Raw genomic sequence first — 22,801 nt, forward strand, 5'->3', positions numbered from 1 at the left:
TTGAAAACGTGGTTGGGTTTACTTTTAAACCCAGCACTTTCAATTATCAAAACATGTTCAAAATGTTGAACGTCGGGAAAGCACTTTTAAACCCAGTCTATTCAGATAAAATTCTTTATGATAGCATTAAACATACATCGTGCCTTCTACATAAAAAAAGGCTTTATTTATTTATTCATATACAGGCTCAACTTGTAGTACAAACTTAAGTCTCCGCCTCGTTACTCTCAGCTACTCAAGCCTCGGCTCTTCCCCTCGACTGAGAAGAGTGGGGAACAAGCACAACCATCTCCTCTCCCCTGTTATACTTCAACATCCTCGCCTCCTCCCTCGAAACCCTGTAAGCATTCCTCAGCACTTCCTCAGGCAACCCCTTGAATACCGATGTTTTTCCGACGATGGGGCTGACCATTGCGTTGTCGTTGGTCTTTATAGCTACCCACTCGAAGTTTTCGCTTCTTGATTGGATCAAGAGCGCGAAGTTCTGGGGGACGACGATGAGCTGGTTTTGGCGGAGCTCGCCGTTGAAGGCAGTGTTGCCGCGGTCGTTGACGATCTGGAGCCGGGCGTTTCCTCTGGTGACGTACATTATGGAGTGGGCGTTCATGTTCCAGTGTGGGGCAACAAAGGCATTCTGGGGAGAGGAGGGGGTCGGGAAAGAAATTAATTAGCACGTTAATTAATTGTATAAATTATCAGGAAACATTAATTCGGTAGCGCTTTTTTCTTACCCTGTGGAGGACACCCCTGACCGCGTTGAGCTGGAGATATCTGAGAAGGGGAAGCTTCTGGCTGTTGAGGGTGGTGGTCCTCCCTGCATTAGGATTGTATATGTCCGCACGCCTCGGATCATCGATGTTGCGCTTCACCCCCACCGAGCAGAAGGCCTGCTCAAGTCCGTTTGCCATCAGACGCCTCCTCTCCCTCTCTCTCTCCTCTTCCTCGTACTCCCTTTCTCTCTCCTCTCCCTCGCTCATTCCCTCTTCCCTTCTTGACGGCCTCACGATGTGGAAGCTTCCCTCGACCCTCACAATCTCCCCCCTGTCGTCGCTTCGTCCTCTCAGCTTCTCCGCTAGGTCCCTGCTTATGCCCATGGATTCGGCCAAACTTTCGGTGTCGAAACCGCTGAGGAGGTTAAAGTCGTCAGAGTCTTCTCTAGGCTCGACGCCTAAGTGTTGGCCTCTCCCCTTCCTTCCGGCGAGAAGGAATTCCTGATGAGAATTTTAAGAACTTGACGCCTAAGTGTTGGCCTCTCCCCTTCCTTCCGGCGAGAAGGAATTCCTGATGAGAATTTTAAGAACTCGAATTAGAAAGTTGAGATTATTAACTGAATATTAGTTGAAGCTTTTCGCGTAATTAATCTTGTTAATTTCAGTCTCTTGTTAGTTAATTTGTAGAGTAAGTAAAGAGGCCAGGTGATTAATTAGTGAGGGGCTGATATATATGACATACATCCGTTCACCGCGAGAGAGCACGCATGAGAGGGCAATAATAGGCTACTTAATTGTCTACGAGTTTGTGCTTAATATATTACCCTGCGGTTGCTGTCGAGTTGGTTGGCATTGTTGCTTGTATCGAGAACCGTGAACGCAACGATGGGCTGTTCTCCATCGTTGTAGACCCAGTGAGCAACTCCTGCAGGGATTGCGATGATGTCACCCTCTCTGAAGTGGTCGACTCTCTGGTGCTGGTCTCTCTCCGACCGTCCTCGGCGGCCTTCTTCACGCGATGTCCTAGGGTCGCCTCGCTGGAAGGACTGGAACGATTCCGGGCATCCCGGCATCACATTGCCGAAAATACCCTTGCCTGCATGCATAACAGTACATACTTAGGCCTAAACTCAATATATCCGCAGATTCAAAAATTAAGCTTAGTCTTGTTAGGTACGTGTTGATTAATGTTGCTTGTTCAAATAAAATACCTTGGACAACATAAGTGAGGGCATGAGCATTGTAGAATTTAGGCAAGACGAGGCCTCCAGGCTGAACAATACGGCGGTGTGCGGCTACCCCGGCGCACTCGAACTGCTCGTTGTCCTCGTCAAAGTACTCGGTGAGGCCTGCCTCAGACTCGACCCTCCGCCTCGGTTCCTGGGCGTTGAGCCTCTCGATCCGGCACCGGCTCTGAGACCCGAACCGGCGCTGGCTCCCGAATGGGCTCCTCCCTTGCTCCCCGAATTGGGCTAAAGAGACGTCGAACAAGAGGAGGAGAGAGAGGGAGAGGGAGAGCAAGTAACCCCTAGAGAATATTGCCATTACTAGCTAATCAGTGAGTATGTATGTATCTCTATTGCTCTGAGTGATGAAGGGAGAGGAGAAAGGGGGTGTGGTATTTATAGGCTTAAGGGAGGGGAGTTTGTTGAGGAAGAGGACAGTTTGCATGGAGTTGAGGGTTTGGGGAGCGTCCTCGTGTTGCCGCATTTGAGTTACTCGGTGGACTCGTGGCGCATGGAATTGAGGATGAGTACAAAGTTAGGTACTCTCTTTACAAGTCTAGATATTTTTAGCGTGTTTCTCGTAAAATTTAAATTTTGAGGGCCTTTTTTATAAATTTTAAAAGTTCTAGGGTGTTTTCTACAAATATCATTTTCTCAGTGGACTTTTTCTAATTTATAAACTTTACCCACTGTAAGTTTTGACTTTTTAGTTTTAGTTTTGAATTTTTTGTTTTCTGTAATTTTTGAAGCTTTTAATGTGTTTTTTGTAAATATTTCATGTTACTGTTTATAAGCTACAAATTTCATATTGTTTGTAAGTTTTCATATTTCTAGCGTGTATTTCTATAAAATTTGGCTTTATGGTGTATCTTGCAATTTTTGAAACTTTCAGTTGTGTTTGTTGAAGATTTTAAAATTTTCACGTTGCTATTTGTAAGTTATAGGTTTTGTACTATTTATAAGTTTTAATATTTATGTGACATGTTTCTATTAAATTTGACTTTTTTGAGGGTGTATTTTGTAATTTTTAAAACTTTTAGGATGTTTTTTTCAAATTTTAAATTTTCATGCTGCGGTTTGTAGCTTATGGGTTTTGTATATTGTTTGTAAATTTTGTTGTTTCCAAGGCGTCAAGGGTGTGTTTTTGTAATAATTTGACTTTAAGGGTGAATTTTGCAATTTTCTAAATATGTAGTGTGTTTTTCGCAACTTTTAAAATTATTGGGGTGTTTCTTGCAAACTTATAAATTTTCGTGGTGCTATTTTTAAGTTATAGATTTTGTAGTCATTTGTAAACTTTGATTTTTTAGGGGTGTGTTTTTGTATATTTAGGATATTTTTACAACTTTTGAAACTATCAGGGTGTTTTCTGGAAATTTTAATTTGTGTGGTACTGTTTATAAGTTTTAGATTTTATATTGTTTGTAGTTTTTGATATTTCTCGGCTGTGTTTTCATAAATTTGACATTTGAGGGTGTATTTTGGAATATTTGAAACAATTAGGGTGTTTTTACAAATTTTAAAATTTTCATTGTTTTATTTATAGATTTTTGTACTATTTTGTAAGTTTTAATATTGTTGATTTTAAGGAACCAAACAGTCAAATATATGGGGGTAAGGTTGATTAGGGGGCCGCTCACTTCTTCGAATATATGGTCTTGAGTTTAGTAGCTTCAGCTTGCACAAATAGCAATTCATGAGAGGACGTGACTTAGTTCCCTCGTTGTACCTCCGATGATCAAGTCAGCTGGTGAACTTGAGTGGAAAAATAAAGAACTATGTGAGTTCTTCAGTGTCGTGCAGTATAACTTGCAGATATTGCTTGGAAAAATAGCCTTTGAAAAAGATCTCCAGAAAAAAGATCACCTTTAAGTTGAGAATAGTACCTCTGTTTGTAGTGGTACGTGCTGAAAGGGTAGAACCACACTTCGGCCTAGCATAGGATGGCGGTAAGTAGACATGGGTTGGCGGTTGCGTTAGCACCTACTTTACAAGTGTTAGTAAGCGAGTGGAGGAGAAATCACCTCAGCATTAAATGAGAAGTGATTGGAGGCATGACGATGCTAATGTGGTCTGACGAGTCATGAAGACTATCAAGGCTAGAGGTATGATGCACCTGCTAAGCATTAAATATGACGTCGATGTGCTGTCAGCGGGAGAGGCTCGAGACCGAAGTCGTCCTTTAGTTTGGCCGAGAAGCAATGCCTTTCGAGTCGACCTCACAAGGCGTCGAATAACTGGTCGAGTAGGCTCGTAGCGAGTCATCTTCGACGAGAGAACTGATAAGTATCGCCCTTCGACTCGACCTAAGGAGATGTCGACTCGGCGAGTCAGCTAAGTAGGGATCCTTTGTGATTTCGACCGTCAATCTGACTTAAGCGGTGCATGTAGGGGGACATCTGTTCGTTACTAGTAAAGGGCCGTACTTTGGCGACTGAAAATACCATAACAGTTGGCCACTTTCGCTTGGAGTCTGCTTGAGCCAGGTTCGAGTGAAATGAGAGTTGTTTTGAACATACGTGGGTATGCATTCCATAAGAGAACTGAAAAGCCATTTCAGATTTTACGTGGCTAACGTCACTACACATTCTTTTTGACTGCCACAGCTCCGATTTCCGTGGCTAATTGTGGGCTATTCGAGGTGAGTGGGTTGCGCCTTGATCCTCGAAGGGTCGCTTTGGATTCTAAGAATTAATATTAGCCGTTGGCTAAAGCATGATCTGACCGTTCAGATTCTAGCAGTTGTGGATTCAACTGCCTATATATAGAGCTAGGGCCATGAAGATGTCAGCTATTGTCTTTTGAAATTCCCTTCTGAGAACTCAACATCTTCCGCTCTCATCTCTTTTCGGATATCACTTCTCCTTTCTACGATGGCATCAAATCCTATAGACCAACGAGCTCTTTTGGCGGGATTCCACTCCAAGGTGACCCAAGCACAGAAGAGGACGCTCCATGGGAGATTTGATATCCCCCGTGAGTATGAGCTGATGGCCCCGACGAGGTCAGAGGCTATCTATGATCTCTGGCCAGATTGGGCCCCGCTCTACTTGAAGCATTTGGAGTTTGGTCTACGACAGTCCCTACACCCCTTTCTTCAATAAGTTTTCACGGTTCTAGGGGTATTGCCAACCCAAATGAAGCCGAACGTCATCGTAACCTTGGTGGGGTTCGTTGTGATTTGCCATTAGTTGGCAATAAAGCCATCCTTAAGAGTCTTGGTCCGTTTGGTGACTGTGAAGGTGAACCAAACTGAACCCCACTTCCATTTCCAAATGGTGGGGAAGTACAAGCTCATAACCAGCCTCCCTGACTCAAACAAGGACTGGAAGGAAAAGTTCGTCATGGTCATGGGGGATGACTTGGAGTTGGGCTGCTCGAACTGGTCCGGGATAAGGAGGGAAACGCTCGTGGGGGTGACTTGCTCGACGTCAAGAGGGATATGCTGGATCAGATCAAGGTGTATGCTGGCTCTTGTCAAGTCAAACATCTGCTTGATAACTCGATCATACGGGTTGCCAACGTGTCTATCATGCCTCCTTCTGCCAAGGACAATGAGAGGGATTTAGCCCTGATTTTAGGGATTGCGAAAGTGGTGATGGTGCCGACCACTCATCTGGTCTATCCCCAGGAAGGGCCACCTGTGAGGCCTGAAAAGCATCTCTGTCATGACTTTGACCCAATGGAGACCAAGATGACCGAGGCAGAGCCTTATCCCACCATCGTCCATAGACGAAGGAGGAGGCCCTAGATGGATGAGGAACAAGAACCTCGGGTGGTACCCGAGAGGGTCGAGACCGACATCATCCATCCGGGTGAGTCGACCCCGAAAGAGCAGACCGAGGCTCGCCGGGAAGAGGGAACCGAGGCCAGAGCTCCTACTGAGGAGGGGAGGTCATCTATTCACCACAGGGGGTCAACTCGTCGGGAGGAAAGAGCTGGTCTTGGAGGAAATGGTGCCTCCGACAAGGTTAGAGTACCCCTTTCCTCACCGTGCTGTCGAGATCGGAGAGGAAGAATGGGAAAGGATGATGCAGTACCTTATCAAGACTTCAGGGGTCAGCCCTCGATATGGATAGGATCCTGACCTAGAGCACCGCTACCAGCCTACTCACCACCTCCATGTCAGGGGAACAGTCCTCGATTCTAGCTAGACTCAATCGAGGGTGGTCAAGCAGTTCTGGCTTCCTCGAGATAAGGAGCTCTTGTCGGGAGTTCCAAATGCTGGTCTCCACCTAAGCCTTCAAAGCTACTTGGTTCAAGGCACTTTGGTGGAGCAAGAGATATATGGCGGGATGGAGCAGATCCGGACTTCATATCTCAAGCTTTTATGGGAGGTTGCTTCCTTAAGAGCCGACAGAGGGGTCAACTCAGAATGGGGTGCAGAGACGCCATCCCTAAGAATTTTCAAGGTCGACAAGCTCTAGCAGGAGCTGGAAGAGAGCAATAGGAAGGCTAGGAGACTGGATGAGGCTCTCCAGGAGAGGGGATCATGCTATGGTGCAGGTCGAGGCCGAGAAGCAGGCGGTGATGCATGCGAAGCGTCACATGGACGAGGAGCATGCAGCGCTCGTCAAGATTCAGGAGGAGGTCGCCCACCTACAGGAGTCCTTTGTAGTGGCCTAAAGCCACAATGCCCACCTCCAATCTGAGCCTTACAACCAATAGATCATGGAGGGGTATCGCCATGGCCTAACTAGAAAAACAAAGGTACAGATAGCCTGCAAGACCGTGTTAGGGTTCTGGTTTTGAACCTACACTCTTGTTTTGTTTTGATGATTTTACAAATAATTTATAACTAATTTTGTTTTCCAGTGATTGTGACTTATTACAGGTTTATATCAGAGTTAAAGATCCAGATCAACTATGTTTACAATCATTTAGGTATTATTGTATATATCGTGTGTTATTCTCTAAGCTCAGTATATATTTATACACACACTTAACATCATGTTTACATTGTATTATTTTACAAAAGTTTTTCAATACACCTCTATCAAAATCAAATGTACATGTTTACATATTTGCACATATATGTGCACATTTGCTAAAACGATGATCTTTTACAAATAGCAAATGTAATTTCCAAAATTTCTTCATAAATATGTTTAATATCATGTTTATAAACTATTTCTAAAGTTTAATATTTTTTAGAATTTATTTGATATATTTTAAGGTTCATAGTTAAAAATTTTCTGTGTACATGTTTATGAGTCGACTCATGAACAGTATTGAGTCGACTCACAAACTACTGTGTAGTTTACATTTTGTTCTGCTGAGTCGACTCATGACTTTGATGAGTCGACCCATCAGGTTGAGTTGACTCATAATTGTCATAAGTCGACTCACAAAATGTGCTGAAAAATGAGTTTTGTTTCTGCTGAGTCGACCCATGATCTTATGAGTCGACCCATGGTTTATGAGTCGACTTATGATTTTTATGAGTCATCCCATAAGTTGATTTTTAGCCTGTAACAGCTACTTATGAGTCGACTCATGAATAGTACTAAGTCGACTCATAACACCGTAACGGCTACTTTCTGGTTTTGTCTTCTTCTGGCTTTTTGGTCTTTTTTATTGGGTTCTTGCTGATGTTTTGGGATGTTATAAATACCCCAGTGCATTAAACATTCTGACCAACCAAGAGAATTGATTATTTAAGTTTACAAAGTGTTTAAAAGGTGTTTAATGCCTTGTTTCAAGCTTTGTTTCAAAAGAGAAGTTTTTCACAAAGAAGAAGCTTTCAATTTCAATTGAGGAATTCATCCTCATCATCATTTCTTTAGTTCTTTGTGTTTATAGAGAAGTTTATCTAAGCTCTTTTATATAGCTTATTGATTGTCAATTTCATATTCATATCTTGCTATATTAAATTGAATTAGAATTTTATTATTCTCATTTATCACACACACCCTTATTGAGCTTAGATTATTTCATACAATATATTAGTGGGTATTAGTATGTGAATTAGTGAGAGTGAGCTTCATTGTGTTCTCATTCATTATAGAGAACAAAATATTATATTTGAACTTATATTGTGAGTATCACTTGTAACACACTTGTACACTGAGAGTAGTGTGTGGTGAGAGACGGGGTCGAATCCAATAGGAGTGGCGTCGGTTGACAAACCTAGGGAGAGGTTGTATCTGAGCACTTGAGAAGGAGTACAGGGCTAGAGACCAACACTTAGTGTGTATAGTGTGATTGCATAGTGATTGATTGTGAGAGTTTTCGGTGAGCTTGTAAACCGAGTGTGTAGAAGTTCCGGCTTCCAAACTGGGTTGTGATAGTGGAGATCTCCTCGAGGTGAGGAGCGGGGACGTAGGTCGTGGGGACCAAACCTTATGAACATATTGTGTGTTTGTGGTTGCTTGACGTTCATCTTTATTTGTGCTCACATCATATATCACTTTCATCTCTTTATTGTGTCACATTTAATTTACACGTGTACTTATATATCCTTACATCTATTTCATCATATAGGATATATCTCTTTGTTTATATTGTATATTCTTGTTCATAACATATTGTATATCTATCTTGCAAGAATAATTTGATAATAAGTTTTAATTGGCATAAAATCAGATTAGATTAGTATAAGACCCTAATCACTCTCCCCCTCTAGGGTCTAACAATTAGTATCAGAGCTTGGTGCTCTTTGATTTAAGGTCTAATCACATTGAGTTAAAGATCCAAGTTATCTTTTGTGCTAATTCAATTTTTGTTTTTTGTATCTTGTTTGGGCATATATACTCTACGGATATGCACGGTGCATCTAGTTTAGGCTATGCTATTAATGTTGCTCATTGTTTGGATATTTTTTTCCTATGCTCAATGGCATGTTAGATTCAAATTTTTTGTTCAATCTAAACAATTCGATTTATGGGAAGTTATTGAAGATGCTTATATTCTACCCACTTCGGAAAAATCCAAGTGAAGTGAAAATGATAAAAGAATGTTTAATATGAAAAAGCTTTTGTTGGAATATTTGCTTAGTACTTTTCACTCATCCTTCTCTAACAAATTTGTTTATTTTGATAGTGCTTACAATTTATGAAAACTTATAGAAGCATATCAAGGGGACTTAGAGGCGATCTGACAAGCCTTGGAGGCCTCCTCTTCAAGTTCTATTGGAGGATCATGCACACAACCACTAGGTGATAGCCCTAGTGAGGTATGCGAGCTCGACAACGATGATGATATTACTTTTGACGAGCTTGCGCATGAATTTGAAAAATTATACAATATTTATATTGATTTGAAAAGTAAGCATGATAATATGGAATCCTCTTATGAAACACTAATTATTAAGTTTGATCTCATTGCAAATAAAAATATAAATCTTAAAGAATGCAATGAAAATTTGAGATTAAAAAATGCTAGATTGTTTAATGAAAAATGTGATGCCATGTTAGAAGTAGAGATTAGTAAAAATAAATTAAACTCTATAGTAAATGATTATGTTTATCCTACTTCTAGTAGCAATGCTTGTATGCACAATGATGAGTTGAATCAAATGAAAAAACACATATCGACCTTAGATTCAACACTAAACACTTGTATTGCGAATAACAAAAAGCTTATGGACATGTGTGCAAAGTACCATATTAATTCTTCTAAGAAACCTACACACTATGCACACATGTATGACAAAATTCACAAATATTCTATTTGCGGTCTTAAAGGCCATATAGCTAAATTTTGTCATAATGCACAAAAGCTTAACAAGCCTATTCATGATTGTGCATCTCACCAAGCTTCCTCAACTCACACACATGTACACACATATAGTGTAAATCATAAACATGCTCATGTGTACAAATATGATTTTTGTGGTCGTTTAGGTCATTTGACCAAATTTTGTTTTAATTTGAAGAAGGTTTTTTGTTTGCAAAATAATTTTAAAAATAAACCTACTTTTGCAAATGATTTTCGTGCACCTTATGTTGGTCAACACATACCATTTAGACCCTTTCATTGCACTCATTGCAATCGAAAAGGTTATGAATAAAAATTCTGTTTTGACCGTATCCGTGCACCATATACGCCTAAATGGGTTCATAACCCAAAGACCTTGATCTTAAATGATAGGGGTCATGTCCCTAACCCTATTGGTACCAAAAACATTTGGGTACCAAAATGTGCTTAATTTCCATTTCTTAAGATTTTTTTTTGTTGTTGCTCTTGTTTTTTGACTTCAAATATTTCAATAAATATTTAAAGCTTATATGTAGATTTTTATGACTCAAAACATTTCATTGTTAAAACTTTTTCAAAGTGCAAAAGTCTTATTTTGGAATTTCTGTAAAATCTTGGGATTTAATCTTAAGTCGACTCACATCTCTCAGTCGACTCCAAGTCGACCTTCGGGTGACTGTTTTCAAGGTATCTGATTCTTTTTTGTTTTGGTTTTGAGATGTTAGACACGACCCGTTTGCCTACCTTAATCCTGACCCTACACTCATTATTTTGACCAAATCTGGACCATTGATCCCATTTCGAAGCCCTAGTTCATCTTCTTTCTCCTCTTTCCATCATTTCTTTCCTCCAGCCAATCTTTCACTCCGGTCGACCTTCATCTCTAGCTGACTCATCATCACCAGTCCTCTCCGGTAATCGTCATCTGCACTCAGTCTTCCTCAGCTCGGTATAACCCCTTTCCATTTCTCATTTCTTTTTCTAGTGTTTCATTTCAATCTATGGCTAGTACTTCTACCAAACGCCCTAGAACTTCCAAAGGTAAAGCCCCTCTTTCTCGTGATCGTGCATCGTCACCTCTAGAGCGTAGCAATGCACATTACGAACAATATCTAAATAGCACTGCTTTAATTGAAAAATATCATGGTCTTTGTCAGTTAAAATTGTTTCCTGATAGATATGTTAAATTCGATGACTTTAGTCATTTTTCTCTGGAATAATTTTTCTCTGCTGCTAAACTCGCTGATCTAGTCTCTAGTCAGCACTCTGAAAAACTTTATCCCCATCTTGTACGTGTATTTTATGCAAATCTTGTACCATTTGCTCCTGAGAATATACCACATTTTATCAATTCCTGTGTCAAACATCGCCATATTCGTTTCACAGTTGACCGTCTATCTGCGATCATTAGCATTCCTCGTGGTGACACCTTTCTTGATGATGTTTCGTATGATAATCCCGGTGTTGAAACCCTTATGACTCTTCCTGGCGAAAGCCTCCCATTACATGCTAAAAACATGTCTGATTTCGCTACCATTATTGGACGTATAATTTCCTATACAAAATCTGGGGGGTATAGTCACTATTCTCAAGATCTCACTAGGGGCATCTATGCCATTCTGGGTAATGTTGATGTTAAATGGGGAAATGTTATGTTTGATATCATTACTTCTGGTCCATCCACTTTCATTCCTTTTGGTGGTCTCCTTACAAAAATCTTTAAATACTTCAATGTTAACCTCTCTGATGAGACACCTCTTGATATCTAGGGGTGTCCAAAAAGCCCGCGGCCCGAGCCCGGTCCGAGCCCGGTCCGATGCCCGACTCGGCCTGGGGTCGGCCCGGAAATCCGGGCCAAAACCGGGCTCGGGCCCGGGTCCGGGCCCGGTCATCGTCGACCGGCCTGAGCCCAGCCCAGAATAGTAATTTTTTTTTATTTTTTTATTTTTTTACATGTATAATATATGTATATATATAATATATGTATATATGATATCCATAAATGATTACCCATCTTTACCTATAAAGCCATTTACTATTTCATGTATCCATAAACCCAAAGATCTTTGGGTATTTATCTTTAAGCCCAAATTACAAAATACAGTAAATGTAGACATATGTATTTATACAAAAACATAGTAAAATTCCCATAATATCCTTTCAACAGCCCCCAAATGTAACCCCGTTCCTCTCTCTTCCTCATTTCCCCCATTTCGCCCTAATCGAAAAACCTCCGTCCCCTTCTCGTCGTCGTAAGCTCGCCGTCGCCAACGCCGTCTCTCTCCCTCTCTCTCTCTCTCTCTCTCCATTAAACCGTCGTTTTAAGCTCGCCGTCTCTCTCTCTCTCTCTCCATTAAACCGTCGTCGTAAGCTCGCCCTTCGCCATCGCAATCCCCGTGGCCCTTCACCGTCGTAGTGACCACGCCGTGTTAAGTAAGTATGCTCCTGTACTTCAATTTGTTTGATTGTGTAATATTTTCTTCTAATTGAGGTTTTTCATAGTTGGATGTGCCTTATGTTGAGCATTTTGAATTATGGAGCTATAGTTGTATGACCTAGGCCTTATCTGTGCTTCTACTTTGAAATTTGAAATAGTGTGCTGTCAGGATTTTGATAGGTAGATTGGATGAATGGATTGGACTCATAAATTCACACCAGTTATGGGGATGCATTAACTTGCTTCTGGACCACTCTGTAGCACAAAATTTTGCAAGTTGATGCCATTTATGTGAAAGTGCTTCCCTTTTGCTAGTTGTTGCTAATAGTTGCAATGAAACAAATGGCTGTCATTGAACTTATATTTACTTTGCGAGTGTTTATGATTCAACTGAAGATAATTTGCAATTTAAACTAAATAATCCAAAGCACCACACGGTTAAAACCCCAAAACACCCCTCTCTCTTTCTCCCCAGTGTACAGCTACTTTGCCAATGGCCTCTACAAGTTCTTTACTAGATTCTACTAGAGGCTGCAGTTTTGATGTTAAGAAATTTAAGTAAACTTCAGACTCATGTAAAAAATAAAAGAAAAACGAAAGAAGAATAAACCTTAGAGCTTGCTTCAGTCACAGTATAGCCATTATAAGGACAGGCAGTAGTAGTGGCTACAAGATAAGCTAGGCACCGTTTACAGTATAAATGTGCGCATTGTGCTTGTAAAACCTCGTTTGGTATAATGAGCATACGGCATACAACACAGAAATATTCACCGGGGATAGAATGGATATTCACTATGCATCCATTTTCAAAAAAGTATAATATTGATATGATACTAACGTTGGCTTAATTTTTTTTGGTTGCAGAAAAGCACACCATGGATGTGGTTAGAATTCCATCAAATATTAGCTACTTTCGAGACCTCCTCCAAAATTATATTTCTTCTACATCATTGGAGGATCATCGGACAGCCCTTCGAGATACACCTTTCGTTGGGTATTTGGATGTTGCTAATGTTCCAATTCACCCTGTTCTAGTGGATTGCTTGCTGGAAGTCTTTAATGCTGAAAAAAATAGCTTCAAGATTGGAGGAAAATGGACCTCTTTTAGTGTTCAAGATGTTGCAAGAATTACGGGTCTTCCGATGGGAGGATCTATTGTAGACACGAGGTTCCATAGAAGCGATCGCGAGACAATCTACAAGCTCGTGCTATCGTTTAGGTCAAAGACAGAAATCATGGAGGATAGCAAGTGTAGGACTAGGAGAGGAAAGAAGAAAAGTAACGAGGAAAAGAAGAAGATTGTTTGTGCTAGAAGGGGTAGGATGGGTGAACTTATTCAGGAGATGGCTGAGCGTACAGATCCTCTTGTACCACAGATGCTCGTGGCTTTCATCATAGGCTTTATATTATGCCCTCAAGCTAATATGGGTTGCCCTTTATATGCTCGTGGCTTTCATCATAGGCTTTATATTATGCCCTCAAGCTAATATGGGTTGCCCTTTATTTGCATTTAGATATGCGGAGAAATTGGACACTCTTAATGAGTACAATTGGGCTGAAGCAGTGTTCAGTGTGTTAAGGACTGAGATGGTTAAGGCTAAAAAGACCATCACCAAGAGGTCGGAGGGAAATCGAAGTAGAGGTGGTTATATAGGGGGCTTTGCATCGGTTTTGGTGGTAAGTTAACATTTTCTATATTTATGTCATTTTTCATTTTATATATTTAGTTCATTTAGTCATATTTACTATTGTACTAAAATTATCAACTGTTCACAGATATGGTTTTATGAGCTTGTCGGAAAGCTAAGCCTTCGCGTAGGAGCTGAATCCCTACCACCCATCCTAAGCTTCTACAAGTGTCCAAAACCTTTACGGAGGAATGCATTGCAGAATTTAATTAGAGACCCAGATAATTTTAGCCAATATCATAAGGGCTCGAGGTCTCTACAATTTCAAAAGAGGATTGCTGAAGCCGCCACTTCCACTAAAGAAGCTACTTCTTCAAAATTCAAGGGAAAGGTATAATGGTTTATTTATATGTAATGTTACTTGTCCAATTATTATGTGGGTTTAAATAGTAATTTAATGTGCCTTTTGCTAAAATAGAACTTATTATTTGATGTTGGTGAATTATCTATGCTTTCGTTGGTTTTATTCATGAATGTAACTGTGCTTGGGTTGTTTACATGTAGGTAATCACTGAAGCTGATTTGGATCGGCTCATTCATGAAAAGAAAGTTGAATTAAACCTTCTCTTGAAGATGAAGAGGGAAATATTCGGTGGAAGGCAAGAGGATGTCGATAGTGATATCGAAGATGAGGATGACGGGGATGATGAAGATGATAGTGATGGCGGCGATGACGATGGCAGGAATGAGGAGGATGATAGAGATGAGGGGGATGGTGGTGATGTGGATGAGGATGAAGATGTAGATAGAATGAATGTTGATAAAAAAGATGATGGTGGAGAAGATGATGGTGGAGATGGTGCTAATGACGATGTTGTCGGCGAGTCAATTGAACCGGATGATGACGACTTTCTGCTTAGCCCGCGCGATATTGCGGTGATTGAAGGCGAGTCAATTGAACCGGATGATGACGACTTTCTGCTTAGCCCGCGCGATATTGCGGTGATTGAAGGCAAGCGTAGAACCCCTTCCATTAAACGAATGGTTCTATCAAGATCGCGGCTCACCGGACCATCTACACGTGATCCCTTTGTCCCGCTTTATAATCCTAAAGGTGTACCAAAATACCCGGGAAGGAAGGAAGTAAGGGATGATGAACGAGAAGTACTCGATAACTTTTGGAGGGACAAAAAGATGACAATGTAAGGAATATCGAAAGACCTATTTTTATGACTTTTATTGTGTTTTCATCGACATATTTAGTAAGTTTTTTCATATGTAGGGAGACATTAGTGTGGTCATCAAGTGATGCTTTGGTAACTCGTAAGGATGCATTGGAATTACTTAAAGGCGAAGCAATTGGTTGCGACGTAAGTTCCCTTTTTTGTACTTACGTTTCACACAATGCACGTGTAGTAGCACATAACCTTCAATTTTTTATTATGTGCATTTTCAGGTTATAGCCTCCTATGTTGTGCTTCTAAATATGTTGATGGAGATGCGTCCAAATTATGCGAAGAACATATACATCTGCAGTCCATGGGTTACTATAAGTGGATTCTCGATTGAAGATTATAAGTATTATACATGTATTATCTTCGATACTAAAAATAATTCTCTCTTTGGTTTTTTGTAGAGTTGCATAAACGAAAATAATCCGTCAAGTGTCGAACGCATGTTTAAGCCAATAACTAGCACACGTTTCGTCGCACTTGATAAGATTATTTTCCCACTTCTAACTTCATTTCATTGGCATATGTTGGTGTTATCTATAAAAGAGAAAAGGTTTCATCATTACTCTTCTCTACGCGGATATATGTCCGATGCCAATGATTTTAGAGCGAAGCTTATGACATCCATCCCCGATGAGTGGAATATAGATATTAACTCTTGTCATGAGATAGAAGGTGTTGATGTACCGCAACAATGTTGGTGAGTGTATTCAACCTATTCCTATGTTGTTTTGCTATATTTGCCGATACATAGAATTTATATATTGCGGTTCCATGAAAATTTTTATAGTTGTACTTCCTATTTTTGTACTTGCAGTAGCCTAGATTGCGGGGTGTTCTTGATGTCATATATGTTTAGCCTCGTATCCGGCCAACCAATTTCAATAGATCAAAAGGATTGTGCGAGACATAGAGCTCGTATCGTAGCTCTATTTCTATCTGAAGGTATATTTTTCATAATTGTAATATGTTTAATGTATGCGGTTATACTTTTACATTCCGTCTACTATTCTTTTAATCCGTGTATCGGTTGATTTCAGGATATAAGCAATCACCACAAGCTCACTTCCCTAGATGCTAGATGTCATCTATCCTTTTGTCCCTGTTGATTGTTGTAAATCATCAGATGCCCGAAATATGTTGAAAACTTACTACTTTGGAGGTATATTTTCTAAGAACCTCCAAACTGAGCAAGAACCATCTGAAGGTATATTTTCAGTGTCAACGAATTAATTTGGGATGAGAAATACATAATATGATACTTACTTATACACAAATGTGTACATAATCATATCATTATCATATTATATTGAAGATGATTATTACGTAATGCAAGGAAAGGAGATGCAGAGGATAAGTGGTGCTTGCATCGGTCGTTTGTCAGCTCCATATTTCTGGTCTCCTTTTGTAAATCGGCTATGCAATTGCCCTGTGACTGAATTATTGACACACATTTTAAAGTGATTAACGAGATATCTTATTTGGTCCCACTTTATTGAAGGTCACTCTTGTTTCGCAATGTGACCCTGTGCACTGCTAAGAAAAACAATGAAGAAATCATCACTGCAGCAGCATTTAGCCTGCTGCCCGAGCTGCTCGTAATTTCGCAGCGGACAAGAGGCAGCATAGTTGTACTTCCTATTTTTGTACTTGCAGTAGCCTAGATTGCGGGGTGTTCTTGATGTCATATATGTTTAGCCTCGTATCCGGCCAACCAATTTCAATAGATCAAAAGGATTGTGCGAGACATAGAGCTCGTATCGTAGCTCTATTTCTATCTGAAGGTATATTTTCCATAAGTGTAATATGTGTAATGTATGTGGTTATACTTTTACATTTCGTCTACTATTCTTTTAATCCGTGTATCGGTTGATTTCAGGATATAAGCAATCACCACAAGCTCACTTCCCTAGATTGGTGTGCTGTTGAACGGGAAAACATAAGAATTTGATCCTTTGAAGATTGGTGTGCTGTTGAACGGGAAAACTGAATTAGTTGTGACTGTGAATATGTGCATCTGAAATTGTTCTGTGATATGTGTATGTGACTGTGAATATGTGCATATGACTGTGACTGTGAATATGTGAATATGTGCAAAAACTGAATTAGTTGTGACTATGAATATGTGCATATGACTGTGAATATGTGAATATGTGAGTATGTGCAAAAACTGAATTAGTTGTGACTGTGAATATGTGCATATGACTGTGAATATGTGTATGTTTTGTATCATTTCTCAGCTTTTGACTGTGAATGCATCTCAAATTGTGACTGTGAATGTGAATGTGAATGTATCTCAAATTAGTTGTGACTGTGAATGTATCTCAAATTGGTCATTGTTAAAATTTGTTACATATCTCAAATTGTGACTGTGAATGTAGTTGTGAGTTTGTAGCATATTTCACCTTGTGACTGTTTGTGATTGAAAATGTATCGTGTTAAGTGTAGAGGAAGTTTTCTAACGTATCTATGATTGTGATTGTAAGTGTAGCGTGTTATCTGTAAATGTAGCGGGTTATCTGTAAGTGTAGCGTGTTACACTGCAAGTGTAACGGGTTATTTGTAAGTATAGCGGATTATCCTGTAAGTGTAGCGTGTTACACTGCAAGTATAGCGGGTTATCCTGTAAGTGTAGCGGGTTAGACTTTAAGTGTAGCGGGTTAGACTTTAAGTGTAGCGGGTTAGACTGTAAGCGTAGAGTATTATGCTGTAAGTGTAGCGGGTTAGACCGTAAGTGTAGCGTGTTATGCTGTAAGTGTAGCGGGTTAGACTGTAAGTGTAGCGGGTTATCCTGTAAGTGTAGCGGGTTAGACTGTAAGTGTAGCGGGTTATCTTGTAAGTGTAGCGTGTTATCCTGTAAGTGTAGCGTGTTATCCTGTAAGTGTAGCGTGTTATGCTGTAAGTATAGCGTGTTATCCTGTAAGTGCAGCGGGTTAGACTGTAAGTGCAGCGGGTTATCCTGTAAGTGTAGCGTGTTATCCTCTAAGTGTAGCATGTTATCCTGTAAGTGTAGCGTGTTATCCTGTAAGTGTAGCGTGTTATCCTGTAAGTGTAGCGTGTTACACTGTATATATATGTACATGTATACATATATACATATATGTATATATGTATATATATATATATATATATATATATGTATATATATATATATAATATGTGTGTGTTGTGTGTTGTGTGTTATATATATTAATATATTAATTATATATATATATATATATATATATATATATATAATATATATATATATATATATATATATATATATATATATATATATAACTATATATAATATTAATAATAGATAGTAATAGATAGATATATTAGTACATATATATATATATTATACATATATATATAATATTATAAATATATATATATATATATATATATATATAATATATATATATTATATATATATAATCAATTTAAATATATATAATATATTTATTAATATATATATATAACATATATATTCTATATATAAATGTATATATATATATATATATATTATAATATATACATATATATTGATATATATACATATATATATATATATATATATATATATATATATATATATATATATTTATATATAGTGATAGAATGAAAGCGTAGCGAGATAGACTTATGACAAACCAAGCCACAAACATATATCTTGCATCCAAAATTCAGAGAAAAACATGCCTTCTATTGATCCAAAAGTATCACATAACTCTCGATCATACAAACACATAACAAACACATAGCAAATTATGCTAAAAACATGTCTTACATTGATTCAAAAGTATGCCACTTACTTTCACAAAACTATAACACACAAAAGTCATGCATATTTACAATATATCTAGTCTGCAATAGGTTGTCTACATGTTCTACGGTTGTGACCATACTGTTGACATCTACTACATTTTAACTCTTTGTGGGGATTCAATCCAGAAGGAATGCGCTTTGTTCTTGGTCTTCCACGAAGAATTGATGTTGTCGGCGGCCGAATCACCATATTTTCATCATCTACATATGACTTGTCATCGTCAGGAATTGGGTATATAGGAAAGGAGTTGCATTTGCGGTATGTTTCCACACTAAAGTAGTGAGAAATATATGAGTAAAGTATGTCGTTATTTTTTCGAATTGCCGTAGCCGCATGTTTGCAAGGTAGCCCAACAACTTGCCATTCACGACAAGTGCATGTACTCTCATTCAAATCTACTTCAACGGTAGGGAAATCATAGACCTCATACCTTCCCGTAGTAGAAGGAATAGCAAAAAGACAACGTGATTGCTCATTGATTTGAATGAGGTGCTCTTCCACAGTAGGAACAAATGTTGTGGTCCACTTGTGGGATGCCTCCCGCCTTTCAAAACTCATCCTCATCATTTTCTTACGAATATTATCAAGTGTTTGGGTAATTGGCAAATAACGAGCTTCTTTGATCCAAGCATTGAATGACTCCGCTAGGTTTGATGTCAACCATCCATATCTACATGCATGTCAATAAATGGTAAGTAGAGATGTACATATAACTAAATGATTTGCATGTAAAATTGTAAGTAAACTTTCATATTAACCTCTTCCTAGGAAAATAGCTATTAGCCCAATTTTCTGGACTCATCCGCAACAATTCATTATAGGCGATCTCAGATTTGTTCAGTAGCTCGTTGCAATCATTGTTATAGGAACGAGTAGTGTATGCATAAGCAACCCTCTTCATAATTTGCACACATTCATCTCGTAAAGGTGGTACAATGCCTTTCTTTGACAAGTTATTCTTAAAATTAGCCTGTAGATGACGGATATAATAAGAGTGATGCGACCATGGAAAGGATTTCTTAACGGAATTCTGAAGCCCTTTGTCCCTATCGGAGATTAAAACCAGCTCATCATATGGAGTGTACGGATCTTCATCGTTGAAGAGAATGTCTCGAATGCATTCCAAAAACCATTCTCAATTACTCTCATTCTCCGTCCCGCATATGCAAATTGCTACGGGAAACATTCCCCCATCTCCATTTAGAGCAGTTGCGGCAAGTAAAGTTCCTTTATACCTATAATATAACCAGTATAGTAGCAATTATGAATGAAAGTATAATAAATTTATGAAGAGTGGTACATTAATGCAAGTTTTGATTAGATTGAACTCTACCATACCTATCAAAAAGATGAGTACCATCCAAGAACAACATTGGCCTGCATCCCTCCATAAACCCCTTCCAACAAGCATAATAAGATACGAAAACTCTTGTAAATCTTCCATCTTCATGCTCTAAGTGAACAATTGATCCCGGATTAGTTTCCATAACTTTATCTTTATACCATCGGAGTTGGTCATATGAATATTTAGTATCACCATACAATTCACGTTGAGCTAGCTCTTTTCCCCACCAAATCCTATGATAAGGGATGTCCAATCCAAATTCTGCTTTAAGCTTCTTCTGGAAATCAATTGGACGATAAGTGGGTTGTTCCTTTAAGATGGATTTGAGATGATTAGCATTCCACTTGCGAGATGCCCAACTATATCCTTCCTTTCCTATGCCTCCTCCCAAACAACTATGAGTACTACAAAAAATTTTTACATAGAATCTATCACTATCTCTACGGCGGGTGCAATGAACCATCCAGTCACAGTTTACGGCCTTGCATTTTACTGTCACTCTTCTACGTTCATTTTTTACAAAAGCAAAGTTAAACCCTCGTGCAATAGAGTAATTACTAAACTCCGCCGACAATGCTCAACATCATCAAATTCTTGACCAACACTTCTAATTGCATTGTGCCATGCAAGAGGAATCATACTAGAGCTCCCAACTTCCCGAGACATATTTTGTGTAGAAGAAGGATTTTGTGAATAAGATACATGTTCTTCACTAGAAGGGATGTACGGATTCCTGCATAAAAAATTGTACAAGAGTTTAAAGAAATTGAGAACTTTAGAATTGATGGTAAAAGTATTAAGGTATATCAAATGCGTAAATTACCTTATATGGACAATATTACATTGTTGCCCAAATAATATCTCTCGATCCATGTCAGCATTCATGACAACTACATTCTCCTTGCAACTTCGATGTATATTGAACATTATCAATACATCATCATCATCACATACACGCACATACATTTCTTGTGTGTGGGGTACTTTGTAAGTCAACTTCATCATGCTTGCATTACAAGCAATTAGACTTTGCACCGCAACCGCCAAATCATTGTAACTCCCGTTGACATTTAATTTTAAGAAGTGATTATTTCCTCTAAAATCCGTCAATGCACAATACAATTCTTCATCCATCTATGTTTGTCATCAAAAATAAAACAAATTTAAGGAAAATTTCATCAAAAATAAAACAAATCATTGTAGCAAGTTACACTGCAAGTATAGCGGGTTATCCTGTAAGTGTAGCGGGTTATCCTGTAAGCGTAGCGAGTTATCCTGCAAGTGTAGCGTGTTACACTGGAAGTGTAGCAAGTTACACAAGTGTAGCGTGTTATGCTGTAAGTGTAGCGGGTTATCCTTTAAGTGTGCGGGTTATATTGTAAGTGTAACGGGTTAGAGTGTAAGTGTAGCGGGTTATCCTGTAAGTGTAGCGTGTTATGCTGTAAGTGTAGCGGGTTATCCTGTAAGTGTATCGGGTTAGACTGTAAGTGTAGCGGGTTATCCTGTAAGTGTAGCGTGTTATGCTGTAAGTGTAGCGGGTTAGACTGTAAGTGTAGCTGGTTAGACTGTAAGTGTAGCGGGTTATGCTGTAAGTGTAGCGGGTTATCCTGTAAGTATAGCGGGTTATCCTGTAAGTGTAGCGGGTTATATTATAAGTGTAGCGGGTTAGACTGTAGGTGGAGCAGGTTATGCTGTAAGTGTAGCGTGTTATGCTATAAGTGTAACGGGTTATCCTGTAAGTGTAGCGGGTTATTCTGTAAGTGTAGCGGGTTATATTGTAAGTGTAGCGGGTTAGACTGTAGGTGTAGCGGGTTATGCTGTAAGTGTAGCGTGTTATGCTATAAGTGTAGCGTGTTATGCTGTAAGTGTAGCGGGTTAGACTGTAAGTGTAACAACGGGTTAGACTTTAAGTGTAGCGTGTTAGACTGTAAGTGTAGCGTGTTAGACTGTAAGTGTAGCGTGTTATGTTGTAAGTGTAGCGTGTTATCCTGTAAGTGTAGCGGGTTATCCTGTAAGTGTAGCGGGTTAGACTGTAAGTATAGCGGGTTATGCTGTAAGTGTAACGGGTTATCATGTAAGTGTAGCGTGTTATGCTGTAAGTGTAGCGTGTTATCCTGTAAGTGTAGTGGGTTATCCTGTAAGTGTAGCGGGTTATATTGTAAGTGTAGTGGGTTATCCTGTAAGTGTAGCGTGTTATGCTGTAAGTGTAGTGTGTTATCCTGTAAGTGTAGCGGGTTATATTGTAAGTGTAGCGGGTTATCCTATAAGTGTAGCGGGTTAGACTGTAAGTGTAGCGGGTTAGACTGTACGTGTAGCGTGTTATGCTATAAGTGTAGCAGATTATGCTGTAAGTATAGCGTGTTATGCTGTAAGTATAGCGGGTTATGCTGTAAGTGTAGCGGGTTATATTGTAAGTGTAGCGGGTTATCCTGTAAGTGTAGCGGGTTAGACTGTAAGTGTAGCGGGTTATCCTGTAAGTGTAGCGGGTTAGACTGTAAGTGTAGCGGGTTAGACTGTAAGTGTAGCGTGTTATGCTGTAAGTGTAGCAGGTTATAGTGTAAGTGTAGTGTGTTATGTTGTAAGTGTAGCGGGTTAGACTGTAAGTGTAGCGTGTTATGCTGTAAGTGTAGCGGGTTAGACTGTAAGTGTAGCGGGTTAGATTGTAAGTGTAGCGTGTTATGCTGTAAGTGTAGCAGGTTATATTGTAAGTG

General features: G+C 39.3%; 2 protein-coding genes across 2 annotated transcripts; both read right to left on the minus strand.

Moving 5' to 3' along the window:
• LOC109847397 (glutelin type-A 1-like) lies at positions 236–2,255 on the minus strand. Its single transcript, XM_020416630.1, has 4 exons — positions 1,922–2,255; positions 1,535–1,806; positions 732–1,211; positions 236–634 (listed from the first exon to the last, which is right to left on the minus strand). The coding sequence occupies exons 1-4, from the start codon at positions 2,253–2,255 to the stop codon at positions 236–238; spliced, it is 1,485 nt and encodes a 494-aa protein (XP_020272219.1).
• LOC109847398 lies at positions 18,779–21,056 on the minus strand. The gene is made up of 6 exons (XM_020416631.1): positions 20,914–21,056; positions 20,611–20,823; positions 20,084–20,494; positions 19,889–19,980; positions 19,504–19,834; positions 18,779–19,415 (listed from the first exon to the last, which is right to left on the minus strand). The coding sequence occupies exons 1-6, from the start codon at positions 21,054–21,056 to the stop codon at positions 18,779–18,781; spliced, it is 1,827 nt and encodes a 608-aa protein (XP_020272220.1).

This window comes from Asparagus officinalis, chromosome 7 (assembly GCF_001876935.1).
Source record: "Asparagus officinalis chromosome 7, Aspof.V1, whole genome shotgun sequence".
NCBI classification, from domain to species: Eukaryota; Viridiplantae; Streptophyta; class Magnoliopsida; order Asparagales; family Asparagaceae; genus Asparagus; species Asparagus officinalis.

Coding starts and splice junctions, on each gene's coding strand:
- LOC109847398 (XM_020416631.1), bottom strand. CDS start 21,056: ATGTATGTGCGTGTATGTGATGATGATGATGTATTGATAATGTTCAAT. Junction 20,495..20,610: donor GAGGGTTTAACTTTGCTTTT/GTAAAAAATGAA, acceptor AATTTTTTGTAG/TACTCATAGTTGTTTGGGAG. Junction 19,835..19,888: donor ATGCGGGACGGAGAATGAGA/GTAATTGAGAAT, acceptor TCAACGATGAAG/ATCCGTACACTCCATATGAT.
- LOC109847397 (XM_020416630.1), bottom strand. CDS start 2,255: ATGGCAATATTCTCTAGGGGTTACTTGCTCTCCCTCTCCCTCTCTCTC. Junction 1,807..1,921: donor CCTCACTTATGTTGTCCAAG/GTATTTTATTTG, acceptor TTATGCATGCAG/GCAAGGGTATTTTCGGCAAT. Junction 1,212..1,534: donor AACTCGACAGCAACCGCAGG/GTAATATATTAA, acceptor AATTCTCATCAG/GAATTCCTTCTCGCCGGAAG.